Here is a 12725-nt window from a genome sequence, read left to right on the forward strand (position 1 = left end):
TATCAAGTACACAGTTACTGGAGTTCATATGAAACAGTCTTTTGTTATGATCTGTAACATTTGTTGCAGAAGGAATGTTCAGTGGACTTGCAGTGCTGTCTGCTGAATGGAAGTTCTTTATTAAAGAACAGGATGGGAACTGCTGAATCATTTCTGTTGTTGGGAGACTGCATTTGTTAGCACCTGTAACCAGAATCGATTGTGTTCCCTTGTCATTCTTCTCATGCCAGGAATTATGTATTTTATAGTTGGTATCATTTATCCCTCTAGGGGAAATCATATCAGGTTTGTCTTCGTGTCTTGGTTCAGTATTGTCATATGTTGTAGTGGTGATTCCTGTTCGTTCTGAAGATATCTCTTTGATGCTGTTTATTTTGTCATCACTGTGATGATGTGTTTTCGTATGTGCACGTAGATTGCAAGCCAGAGCAAATTTCTTTCCGCAGAATTTGCACGGAAATGGCCGATCTCCTGCAGAAAGAAAACTAATGAATAATGTGCACAGTTTTAACTTCCTTTTTCCATAACTACATTAGACTTAGCAATGAAATAATGTTTTAATGTAATTTTAGGATAAGCGGAGCATATTTTATGGTTGTATACATTGTGACATTTAACAGTTGGAATCCTGTGTGTTTGAGGTTTGTTATATTTTAATTGTCTTGTCTATTATAAGGCCAACAGCTGTAATTCAATGAAATGAACAGCAAATAGACGTTCTGAAAAGGAAGTGCGCAGTTTTCAATGACATACCCGTATGTAAGAAAAGATGGTTGCGTAGGTTGGTCTGTTTGCTGAACCCTCGGCTGCAGACATTGCAACGGAAAGGCCACGACCCACTGTGGATGTACATATGTGCTTTGAGATCTCCAGGGGTTGGGAAAGACTTAGAGCATTGGCCACATTTGTGGGGCTTTTCCTGGAAAAGATGCGAGTAAGTAAAGATAAGGGAAATAATTGAGGAACCAGAATAGTTCATTTAGTATAGTGACTGGGTTGCATGCTAGACAACCAAGGAATCAGGGTTCAGTTCCCAGCAGAGGCAAGAGATTTCTTCTCTTATCCTCAGCATCTGGATTGGTTTTGGGGCCCACCCAACCTTTGCACTGAGTGCTGTGGATTAAAGCAGCTGGGACATGAAGCTAACCACTCGTTCACATCTAGAGCAAAGAGTACGAATGGTGAAGCTGTACCTGTGCTCCCTCATTCATCCTCTGGGCATGGTGCTTAATTAAAGGCACAGGGATATAATTACTTTATACCTCCTGTTTAGGTGAGATACTGATCACACCATAGCTTACTGCAAGACCTGGTTTGTAGGCGGCTTGAGATCGTAGCTTACAGAATTATTAGGTGTGAGCATAGGTTTTGTTTAGTGTATACTTGAAAATACAATTAATGGAAAAGAATTGGATACAATGATGCAGTTTAATGGAGGGGGGGAAATTACAGACCAAATGGAGTCAGAGTTTTGAGACAGAACATATGGTCAAGCGTCCTGTGGGGTTCGAAACCAAGAATGACTGCACTGGCAAAGGCCAACAGCAATCTACTGAACTGGTAGACCACTTGAACAGTGCACTAAGCATTGATGTGGTTGTGAGATACTGGCTCTGTAGGATCAGCCCCACTGACTCAGCAGGTGTGACAAACATTTGAGAGGTACCTGCTTCAAATCCCAGCTGCCCGTATTCACCAGTTTCTTGGTACGAATGCCAGCATCCTTCACATGTCTCCCGAGTCGTCGTCATGTGTGTATAACACGATGTTCATGATTCATGCGCCTTATTACGTTCACCAGTTCGTACACATCCTTGACTCTTGAAAGCACAGTGTTTACTCTATGTAACACTATAACATTAAGAAACTTTGCATTTTGCCCACATGCTGTATTCGTATGTTTCATATGGGTCTCAGAGCAAACAGAAATTGTTTCCATAAACATTAATTACCAGTTTGTCTTTGTAGCGTACTTATCCTATGACACAGGAGCTGAAATTTTAAGTACTGTTGTGAGTTAGATGAATTTCCCGCTTCGCACCAGTATACCATCTAGTGTGAAAGAAGTTGGACAGACTTTTACCAGGCGGATGGCATCTCTGTGCGTTACCTTTGTGTGTGTCATGCGGTGGTAGTAGAGGTTGGAGCTGGCAGTGAAGCGTTTGCCACACACTAGGCATTGGTGCGGCTTATCTCCGCTGTGGATACGTCGATGTGTATTTAGTGAGCTAGATGTTGAGAACCCCTTGTTGCACACCTCACAGATGTGAGGCTTTTCACCTGCACAATGAGAGTTAATATTACCAGGTATTTTGTAGCGCACACATGAGCACTGCGGCTTGTCAGTACAGAATCCGGTTGTCACTGCCGTTGGTGATGGAGGATTAAAGACATTTAATCCTTTGTGTGTTTCATTTAGAATGCTAGCTTATGGTGTTATAAGCCATGCTCTTGCAGTTACTTCATCACGTTTCAGTGTGTTATGAGGGATATAACCCGTGAAATTTTGCTGTGTTGGGAGGAGCAAAGGGTTAAATGGGGAATCTGTTTCATGCTTTCATTGTCCCCACGCCTCCAGCATATGTAAGTGAACTTTATTGTAGATTCTGAAGGGTTCCGATGTGGTGTATCATGCTTAGAGTTACTGGGTTTTTGGTCTTTGTCCATTGTCTGGTGTTATAAAAACTATAGTATACAATGTTCCAGAAACTGATCTGTGTGTGCCCTTGTCCCACTAACCTGAGGGCAGAAGCAGATCCCATTGCTGAAAAATTGTGTTGCTAATTTTTAGAATACTGGACAGTGGACAAAGTCCAAAAGCCAGTAATTCTGAGCAAAACTTTAGTGTACATTGCTGTATTTGGCTGATAATATTCTGGTCCATGATGTGTGTTATAATTCGTTTTGCGCTCCACCAAGAAAAAAGTCTTAACTTGTTTGAATGTAAGTTCAGAGTCATTCAGAACTATTAAATGCAACTCATTGAAACCGTGATACACACAGAGTATAGATAAATACTTGAGACGTGTGCAAAGTTTACACAAGAAATTGTTTGTACACATAATGACAGATTTTTTAATGTATTTAGATAATTTATAATAATCTACATAAAAGCTCTTCTGATTTTAAGAATTATGTAAAATAATTTATTACCTGTGTGGGTCCTCATGTGCCTCTTCAATAAAGATGGTCGGTCGAACACCTTGCCGCATACTTCGCAGGGCAGTAGGGACTTTTGAGAGAGCCGTACCCGGTTACTTGTTCCATCGGTACTCATTACAAATAGTTGTGGCTTGGAATTTCCCATTAAAGACTTGGATAAATCCAGTGGGCTGTCTAGAATAATAATTGTTAGACTTCAGATACAGCAAGGCGCAGTGGGTCCACAGGCTTTTTGAGACATTAAGAAATTTATGAATTAAGTTCGTGTGAGAGTACCCTTTTCCCACTGAATAGAGTATCTCATAGAGTTTATGTATAGTCCTCCATTTCTACCCTGCATAAAGAAGCAGAAATATAGTTTTATCACGCAGTGTAGTTACCATTGCGTGTATCAGTAAGACATGCCTATGACAGGTCACTAAGTGCAGGCATGACAGATTCTTAGTGTAGTTTGTGTTCGGGAGACGCGTGCTCTGAACCTCAGCCAGGACACCAGATATCTCCACTAGGTTTCTGTGGTTTTCCTCAGCCCTTCCAGGCAAATACTAGGATAATGATTCCATCCAAACCCTTTGCAGTTCAGTGATCATCCCACAGGACAATGGTACACATAGTCTAGACTACAGGTTCACAAACTCGTGGTCCATGTACCGCCTATGCCCAAGAAAAACTTTTAAGTGGTCCTCATTCAACTTTGAGGTCAAGGTCTTTTATCTGTGCATAATGAAACGTTCTGAGCCCGTTAAATCCTTATATTATTATTATTATTTTAAAACTCATGGGGATGTAGCTGTTGACCAGTTTCACTCTTCCATTCAAAATTGTCAAGTTGTGGTCCCCCCTAGCCTGGATATTGATGGTGACATAAAATAAACCACAAAAGGAAAACTGGGACAGGAAGTGTTCAGTGTGATTTCAGAAGCTTCAAACATCACCCGGGGTGAGCAACTTGTGAATTTCGTTATTTGACCTCTGGGCCGTATGTATATAGCGACGTCAGCTGTAACGGACAAGTCGGGCGAAGATGGTGATTAGGGGCTGAAAACGGCCAGTGTGGGTTTTTCCCCCGGTCAGGTACTTGCCACCCCTTCACAGACCTGCCTATATGGGCTTTGTGGAGAACTTCATGGCTCCTCGGGTGGGGGATCAGCATCCAGCAATCACATGACATTGGGCACTGACGGGGAAACCCGGAACCGGCCCCAAACTGCTGAATTCGTGATGATGGCGCAACGTGGTAGACTTCTTCAGGCAGGATCACGCTGCGAGGAATAGCGTGCAGTGCCACGCAAACTACGGCCCGCGACTTTAGGGGGGGATCACACGAGGCTTATCTGTATGGGAATATACTAATCTGTAAAAGAATCACAGTTCCGAGTAATACACCATGAAGATAGGGGAGGAGTGGAAGGAGGGCTCCACGCATTCCTATTTTGGGCACTAGTCAGCTTCACGAACCCCCAGCTTATATTCCATCAGCGCGATTAATGCTGGTAATTGTAACGGTTTCGAAGTAGCGAATCTTTCTCGAGGGGCCCCAAATAAAAGGAATTACATGCCCCTTATCTGGTGGCTTCGCAGAAGCTCACTTTCGGGACGTTTCTAACGATGGCTCTAGCGGTGGGGTGAGCCTGAGCCCCATGTACCAGCATGGGGCGCCCTGAGGCTAACGCCGAGAGGCGCAGCATTCGCAGTGACCCCCATCCCATACGTAGAAGAGGCGAGCCTAGTTACCTTGGAGTTCTGTTGGAGAGGCATACTTCTGGCCTAGAGGAATGCCACTGTACGGGTATGCCAGCAGCCCGTCACGGGCTGTGTCCTGAAAGTGAACCACTATCAGAGTGTGAGGCAAGACGGATTTTGTAACTTCAAAAACGGGTTGCCCATCCAGGAGCATTGCGCTCATGTTCGCCTCCACGCCCTCACTGCGCTTGGCGCCGTCTTCATTTGCCTGTGTCTCACAGCTGTCAGTGGACACTAGAAAGCGAACCCAGTTGCACTGCCGTATCCTTCTGCTGGTGTCCAGTTCCTGGATCATGTCGAAAGATCCAAACTTGTACCGTACCTGTGGAGCAAAGCAGTCCCGTAAGTTGCAAGCAGAAATATCGGCATATAGAGAAAGTAAATCTATCCTTGTAACAGGCCGCGGAGGCCATAGTTTCTGAGACGTCGAGGCTCCCACATTTCCATCATAGATGGCGGTCAGATTGTTAGCCTTACTCGCCGACTCCCTTTACCCGCAGGAAGATTCCTTGTACTCATTTCTGTTGGAGGCTGAGTCGACCCCAGGGTCATAGTGCGGCTGGAAGGATAAAGCCAACTTAAAAATCTAATGATATCGAGAGTCGAACCCGCGACCTTCCGGCTTTTAGCGTAGTACCTCAACTAGTTTACCGCGTGCCCTTAATATTGCCATAAGATCTGTAACTTTGTGATGCTGGTATACAATTATCGACATTTTGACCACTGTCCATCGTCCTGCTTTTTTAACAGCTCTTCGGAGACTGGACTCTCTCCATCTTCAGGTAAAAGCCTGCTCATTTGGGCCAAATCGATAGAACTAGTCCCTATCTCTGAAGATAAGCCTTTACCTGAAGGCGGAGGCAAAACGTTTTTAAATAACAAAGAGGACGGCGGAAATATTGACAGTTGACGTATTCGAGGACAACTGAATAGATTTTTATTAAATTTGATAACGGAGACTTTCGCTAAAATTTGTGGATATATTCCCATATTCGTTTAATTGGAACAGAACTAACGGATACCTTGCACGAGGTGTATTTGCGTTTCTGTGCGCGCCTCAAGCGTGAAGCATAAAATATTAATTAGCAGCGAAATTTGTTTCCGATACAAGGAACCATGTAACACGTTATGTCCAGTGCACTGTTTCCACAAATCTCGACATTTTCTAGACAATTACGCACACGAGAGCGACTTTGCCAGACTTCACTGTTGCACTTCAGTTTTATGAATTATAAATTTCGGTGCAAGGCTTGGAGAATGTACGTGTATATCGAACACTGGCCGCGTGTGTCCGGCTGGCGAACTGCGCCTGCTTCATTCCTGCTGAAATATCTACCCTCTGTACGATTTAACCGTGGGCGGTAGAAGGCCGAAATGAGCCTAGTGGGGTCCGAATCCTCCCCCGACCCAAGGGCGCAGTGTGCCTCTGTCACGAGGCGTGAGGGGCGCAGCTCCTTTGTTTAACAAGTCCTTGGCAGCCTGAAGTTGCTTCTACGTCACAAATAGTGAACTTTTAAATAACTCAAATGTTGCCCTCTTTCCTTAAATATTGACAGGGGGAGGGGGTGAAACTGTATTAGTCTCGACCCCATCAATTCAGCATGTGACGAACCGCCACTGGGGCTCACACTTTAGTGTTTAATGTAACCTCCTTAACTGTTTCTGACATATCTGTTTCCGTCCGTCGTAAACCCTTAGAGCTGAGGATGTGATCCAAGTTTTACATAGGGATCTGCGCAGTCTTAGGGAAGTGTCCTTCCAAACAAATATACATGGATTCATAACGACGGCCTCTGTGGTCTAGTGGTTAGAGTTCCTGGCTACAGATCCAGAGATCCCGGGTTCGATTCCCGGCGCTACCAGATTTTCTGAGAAGTAGTGTGTCTGGAACGGGGTCCACTCAGCCTCGTGGGGGTAAATGAGGAGCTATTTGAATGAAAAAGTAGCGGCCCTGGTCTAGAAAACCGAAATTAACGGCCGTGGGAATTCGTTGCGCTGACGACGCGACACCCTCTATCCGCTAAAACTGGCACTGACTTCGCCGACAAACGGCGGTTGCTCGGTCGGTATAGTTCGCTTGCGGACTAAGGCCATGGAGTTTGATGGATTCATAACAACTACATCACTACTAGAGTTGCAAATGATGGTAGCAACAATTTAAATAGTTCGGGGCGAATGCAGACGTAGCGTCCGTCTGCTCTTGCTTGTTTACAGTGGCTAGGTATTGAAGCCTGACAGAACATTGCGAACAAAGTGCGAAGGGTGGATTTGATTTGGCTGGGTATTTACAAAACCGAAAGGCTCTCGAAATACCATCTCAGGTAACAAAAGCACTTCAAACCAGTTTAAAAAGACATTCCGAATATTTTTAAGTTGGCAGGAATGCGCACAACATTGTACTGAAAACAAACTGAAGTCTTCATTCTGAACGGTACAGTTTTTACGTGAGCTTGTCGCCTCCCGCTGTTCACTTGTTTCATAATGCTTTTCACAAGATTGGTACGGTCGGCAAATCAAGGGTATTATAAAAGCAGCCTATAAAATGACTAAGCTAAAATTTTAAGCTTATTTTTTCACAGTCGATGGATGACGCTGCGTATTGTAATATGGTAGGATGGGAACGGAGGCTGCTGTAATGCTGGCCCCCCACGGCCGTCCTGTGCTCTTAAGTTATTGCATTTTGGTTGCTCAATGCTGCGACATACCGCTGCCTCAACCCATGTAACACCACACACTTTTGTAGAAACGAAGTGAGCAACACGTGAGCATGTAGCATGCATGTTATAGATGAGAAATGGGTACACAATTTCGGCCTCAAAACTTGAATTGGAGAAAAAACATCTTGGAAGACCTAGGCGTTTGTAAGATTATGGGTTTGAACAAACAAGCAGGCATTACATTGACTGGAGTCATCAGGCCCGGGATAGGCCCCAGAAGTGGGGTCTTTTGAACACGGTAATGAACCTTCGGATTTTCAGACAAGCTGTGGAATTTCTTGACTAGCTCGGCGACTGTTAGCTTGTCGAGAAGGTTTGTGCTCCGTGGAGCTATTTAAGGTGGACTCTTTTTGACCACCGTAATGAACCTTCGGGTTCCATACAAAGAGGGGCATTTCGATACTAGCTGAGCGACTGGTAGCTTCTCAAGGATGACTGTGCTCCACGCAGAACAGAAACTTGACTATGGGCAGTGTAAAACTACTTGCCTGCGTCTGTGTTCGTAATATTTTCCGTTTTTGAGAAACGCGCCTAAACAGTTGGTATTCCATGAGACTTTACTTCCAAAATTTTGGAATCTATCTACCGAGCCGTACGGGGTCACATCGAGAAGACATAATCTTAAATCTTAGATTGATGAAAATAATGTTTCTTTTTTTTTTTCCTTGAGCGTAATTAGTTAAGCGCTGTCATGAAGACGTATGGGGGAGTGGAGGTATATGTCCATCTTTCTTGACCTCGGCACTAGATGGGTGTCAGTGGTCAGCTTCACGACCCTGCAGCATTAAACCCGGGGGAACGGCCCCCGGTACCCATTGCATAGGAGGCTGAGTGAGTGAGTCGGTCTGGACGCTGTGGAGAAGAGAAAAAAATCATCTAATGCCGGGAATCGAATCCAGCTCGTCGCTATACCGACTGGGCTTTGACCTCTCCATGTATCCCATAAACCATTTCACAGGTTCTGCTGAAATTCGATATGGGGGGGGGGCTGTTACACGTTTCATTGTTCAAAATTTGAAGTGCGTTTACTAAGTGAAAGAACGCCTTTTGGAGTTCTGTGACTGCGTTACGGAGCAGGGCTCTACCCTTTCCCAGTTTGTTTCATAAGGACGAGAGTCGCAAACAATACGGCGCAGGGGCGGCGGGTCCTGTTGTTCCACTTCTTGCCTTTGAGAGCTCCAAAGGTTAAGAAGAAGAGGGCGGCGCTTTGGGTTGTGACGCCGTGTAGTTGTGCTGGTTTCTTGCTTGGCTTACTCCTCGACCGTAAATATGTGGGCGATAAATTCCTCTGAAACGTCGGCCTGTCTCCAAACTACACAGCTTATAGAACCTAGGAGCCTGCACCTCAACCCCGGCCGATGTGCCGGGGAGATATATAAATCGGAACCCATCTTTAATTAACAATTAATTAACAATTTTTAATTAATCTTTGCCCTTTCAAATTAGATCAGTTAAAATTAAGTGCATTCCAAAAAATGATAATTTTGCCAGCACTATGGGGCCTTCTGTGTGGCTCAAATGACCATTGGCAAGTTAGAAAACATACGCCCAGCGTAACAACTATGGTGCGTTTCCTCATTTTTAATTGTCTCGAGAACCTTAGCTGTTAGGCAAAATGTGTTTCATTTTTGTCTGCTACTGTTTGCACGAAACTTTTTTTTTTCGTTCCGATAAATATTTGTCGAGGTGCGCGCAGAAAAATATCTGCTGTTTTAAGCTGACACAAGAATGTGTAGACACATTTAGTTAAACTACCCAATATGAAATTTCAAGAAAATTCTTTCAACATTTCTCGAGTTGTTACGCGAACAGACAGATACCTGAGATACCCCAGCTGCTAAATCAAGTTTGTGTGAATGACCCATGAGAACTACTTAAGTACAAATACGGGGCATAGAGACACTTAACGAAGTTTTGTTTGTGCTTGGTTTTCGGCATTTAAGCTAAATATTGGGAGCACAAAACAGGAAACGCTTGCAGGCTTATTAAAGCTTGCCATGCCGCATCGCAGATCAGCGGACAGTGTGTACGAGTTCTGTTTCCAGAATTTCTAGAGGCTCAATAAGACCGTTTGGCTCGCCACAATGTGTTTCGACTAGAATATTATCAGGTAACTTACATATGGATACAATTTATTTTGTAAGTTTGTGCCGATGCAGATCCAGTAACACAGTTCTGCTATAAACATTTAAAATTATGTTCAATTTTGTGGGTTATAATTTATAACGTTTCTTAGATTTGCATATCGTATTTCCTGTTGTGTGGTAAGTTATAAAGTCTCCTTCGTTGAAACAGTTTTATGGATCATTTTCTTATATTGGTCTATGTATAGGTTTTTACATATGTGGGATAGGCCCATTTAGTCTTTTAGTGCTATATTTATTTCTGGATTCGTATTAGCTCTAGCACACATTAATAATATTTAGTGTATTAATTCGCCTGATGATATTGTTGTCGAAATATGATGTGACACTTTGAATATGTGAAGATACAGTTGGTTTGTGTAACGGCAGAAGTCTTCATTCGTAGGCGTGTGCAACAAAAACGCCAAGTTTACAAAATCTATAGAAGGTGATAGCGTAAAAATGAGCAAAATTTAAACATAAAGGTAAAGCGGTCCCTGTATTTAACTAATTAAGCACTATACCATGAAGGCGTATGGAGCAGTTGGTGTATAGATCAACGTTTTCTTGAGCTCGGCACTAGTTTAAACATACGAGTTTTATTTAACTCTTTAAAGCACGGTCGTTACTATGTGCACCATCTGTTTTGCCATTAACGAAAATTCTGCATTCTGCCCCCACAGTGTCTGTGTGTTCCATATGTTTCTCACAATAAACAGCGACTGTTTCCCTAAACAGCATTGGCCGGCTGGGCTTTGTAGCGGAGACGTAATGTGTTTCCTGTGAAGTACGGACTGAATTTATATATATTGTTTAGATAACGGGCCGCGCCATAGCTCAAGCGGTTAGTCCCTGGCTTCCCACCGCGGCGGGCCGGGTTCGATCGCCGGGTCTGGTCAAGTGGGATTTGTGTTGGGCAAAGTGGCGCTGGGGCAGGTTTTCTCCGAATACTTCGGTTTCCCCTGCCAATCTTCATTCCACCAATTGCTCCACAATCACCCTCACCTACCATCTGGAGCTGATACAGTAGGCCAGAAGTAGCCGCAGTACAAGGGACTTAGTCCCACCCCACCAGCAATAAGAATGGATAACCGTTCGGTTTTAAAGGGTTTGTTGCTGAATATTTACATTGTCTCCATTTTCATTTTAGAAGACCAAAAGTTACTGCAGCATTAAGCCTATCAGATTAAACCTGTACGTGTTTGCATGTAGGTGATAAGATGATGAATGCGATGATCCACAGATTTCCCATGAATAGTTCCTGTCCTGACAGTTCTAATGTAAAAATGTTACTTACATCGTGTTCAGGTAGAAACGGCTCCAGATGAAACCTTCCGAGTCTTACTGTTCCTTCGAATGGGAGAAATCTCGTTCCCTTGGCCACATACTGCTCCGTGTGCACAGCCAAGCGACCGGCGTCTCCATCCTGACTTAAATGCCCTGACTTTGGCGTCGGCGCCAAACCGAATTCCGTAGGCATTAGCACTAACGTTTCCATTTTATTTAAAATGTCTCGTAATACCTGGCTTTTAATTCAAAATTCAAGGTGTTGCAGCATGTATATATTAGACAACCAACATAGCCATACTTACAATAAGAATTTAAAATTGATTTTGTGAATATCTACATAAATTCAGATTCTGAGAAATTCGATATGTCCCAACTCGAGCTCTCATTACTGACACTCAACGTGTCGGGTCAAGCTGCACGTCGCACACTGACCTCACGAAACAGCACCTCGTCATGTCACTGTCAGCAGTAAATTCGGTTGTGACCCACCGCCATTCTCCCCAAAGAAGACGCATGTAAACACAACAAACGAATATTACAAAAACGAGTAGGGGGGAGGAGCCCACGTGTAGGTGGGAACGGCATTGCAGGAGCAGTAGCGACAACGTAACTCAAACAAATAGTCCTACAAATCCTATCACTAACGATTGGTTACTGAGGAGCACACCGTGGCAGCCCCAGGCCATCTCGGGAGACAAGACGTTCTGACCTCACATTTAAAAGCAGCCCAACTTTCTCAAAAATTCGGTCTCAACTAATACGTAATACGAAATTCCCAGACACTGTGTCGTGGTGCTTAAAGAAAGAGGGAACAAAATGTGGCGTCACCCGGCCACAACAGTCGCAACGTCGCTGCCGGCGTCAGACCACAGAACTGGGCATTCATACTTACATTGTTGCGTAACGTGTTCACATGACTGCTAATTAACTCTTACAAGAGTAGCAGAAATTAATTTCCGTTCAAGAATGGTGGGGGGGTTGTGTAATATTGCGACGGTTGTGAAGGATACATGTATTTTAATAGCCACACCACATACGCGTGAAAACGTACCATACCGTGCGATATTTCTTGCCGATACGAATACTTCCGTCGGCCAGTGTAATTTGCTTACACTGAGAGTGGAACCCAAAAGGTGAACTGAAGGATTCCCCCCCCCCCCCAATGTACTTCCCGTGCAACAAAACTTTATATTTACATCGGTTATTACGGTAATCGTTTACTAGAAATTTATATTTGAGTGTCCAGTTCGTCACTGCAGTGCGGCGTTACTCTATGTGCCAGCGAGTGTAGATTCAGAACTCTGTAGAGTATATGATTCATACAATAAAAAGCGATTATTTCGTTGAAGAGAATTAACCGGTTGGGCTTTGTAGCGGTGACGTCATGTTTCCTGTGACGTACGACCTACATTTTTATATATTGCTTACATGAAATGTAGGGTCTCTGTGGAGGGAGACTACCTCCACCGTATCCCTGCGAGTCGTAAGCGGCGACTAAAAGGGAACCCAGTGCCTGGGGGTATAATCGGGCCACCCTGTTCCTGAGGGATATAAAAACAGGGACCTGGCCCTCCAGGTTGGTGAAGTCTCGAATCAGAGACAGTAAAATGTGGTCATGAGTCCCGCGGGGTAGGACCTGAGAATGTCTGCGCTGGCGAGTACCAGCAACAATTGTAAACAGAACCATCCT

The 12725-nt window shown here is 44.1% G+C and overlaps 1 protein-coding gene across 1 annotated transcript; it reads right to left on the reverse strand.

Annotated features, from left to right (window-relative positions):
• Positions 1-54: 54 nt before the first annotated feature.
• Positions 55-11497, reverse strand: LOC111875256 (zinc finger protein 271). The gene is made up of 5 exons (XM_023871332.2): positions 11043-11497; positions 4897-5227; positions 3154-3336; positions 2111-2280; positions 55-919 (listed from the first exon to the last, which is right to left on the reverse strand). The coding sequence occupies exons 1-5, from the start codon at positions 11241-11243 to the stop codon at positions 692-694; spliced, it is 1113 nt and encodes a 370-aa protein (XP_023727100.1). The 5' UTR covers positions 11244-11497; the 3' UTR covers positions 55-691.
• Positions 11498-12725: the final 1228 nt, after the last annotated feature.

Source organism: Cryptotermes secundus, unplaced genomic scaffold (assembly GCF_002891405.2).
Source record: "Cryptotermes secundus unplaced genomic scaffold, Csec_1.0 scaffold526, whole genome shotgun sequence".
Classification (NCBI taxonomy): Eukaryota; Metazoa; Arthropoda; class Insecta; order Blattodea; family Kalotermitidae; genus Cryptotermes; species Cryptotermes secundus.

Excerpts from the sequence above, each read along its gene's own strand:
- LOC111875256 (XM_023871332.2), bottom strand. The coding sequence starts at position 11,243 with ATGGAAACGTTAGTGCTAATGCCTACGGAATTCGGTTTGGCGCCGACG. Across the intron at positions 5,228-11,042 it reads CGTTTCTACCTGAACACGAT|GTACGGTACAAGTTTGGATC; the intron begins GTAAGTAACATT and ends TTTGCTCCACAG. Across the intron at positions 3,337-4,896 it reads CTCTCCAACAGAACTCCAAG|ACAGCCCACTGGATTTATCC; the intron begins GTAACTAGGCTC and ends TTATTATTCTAG.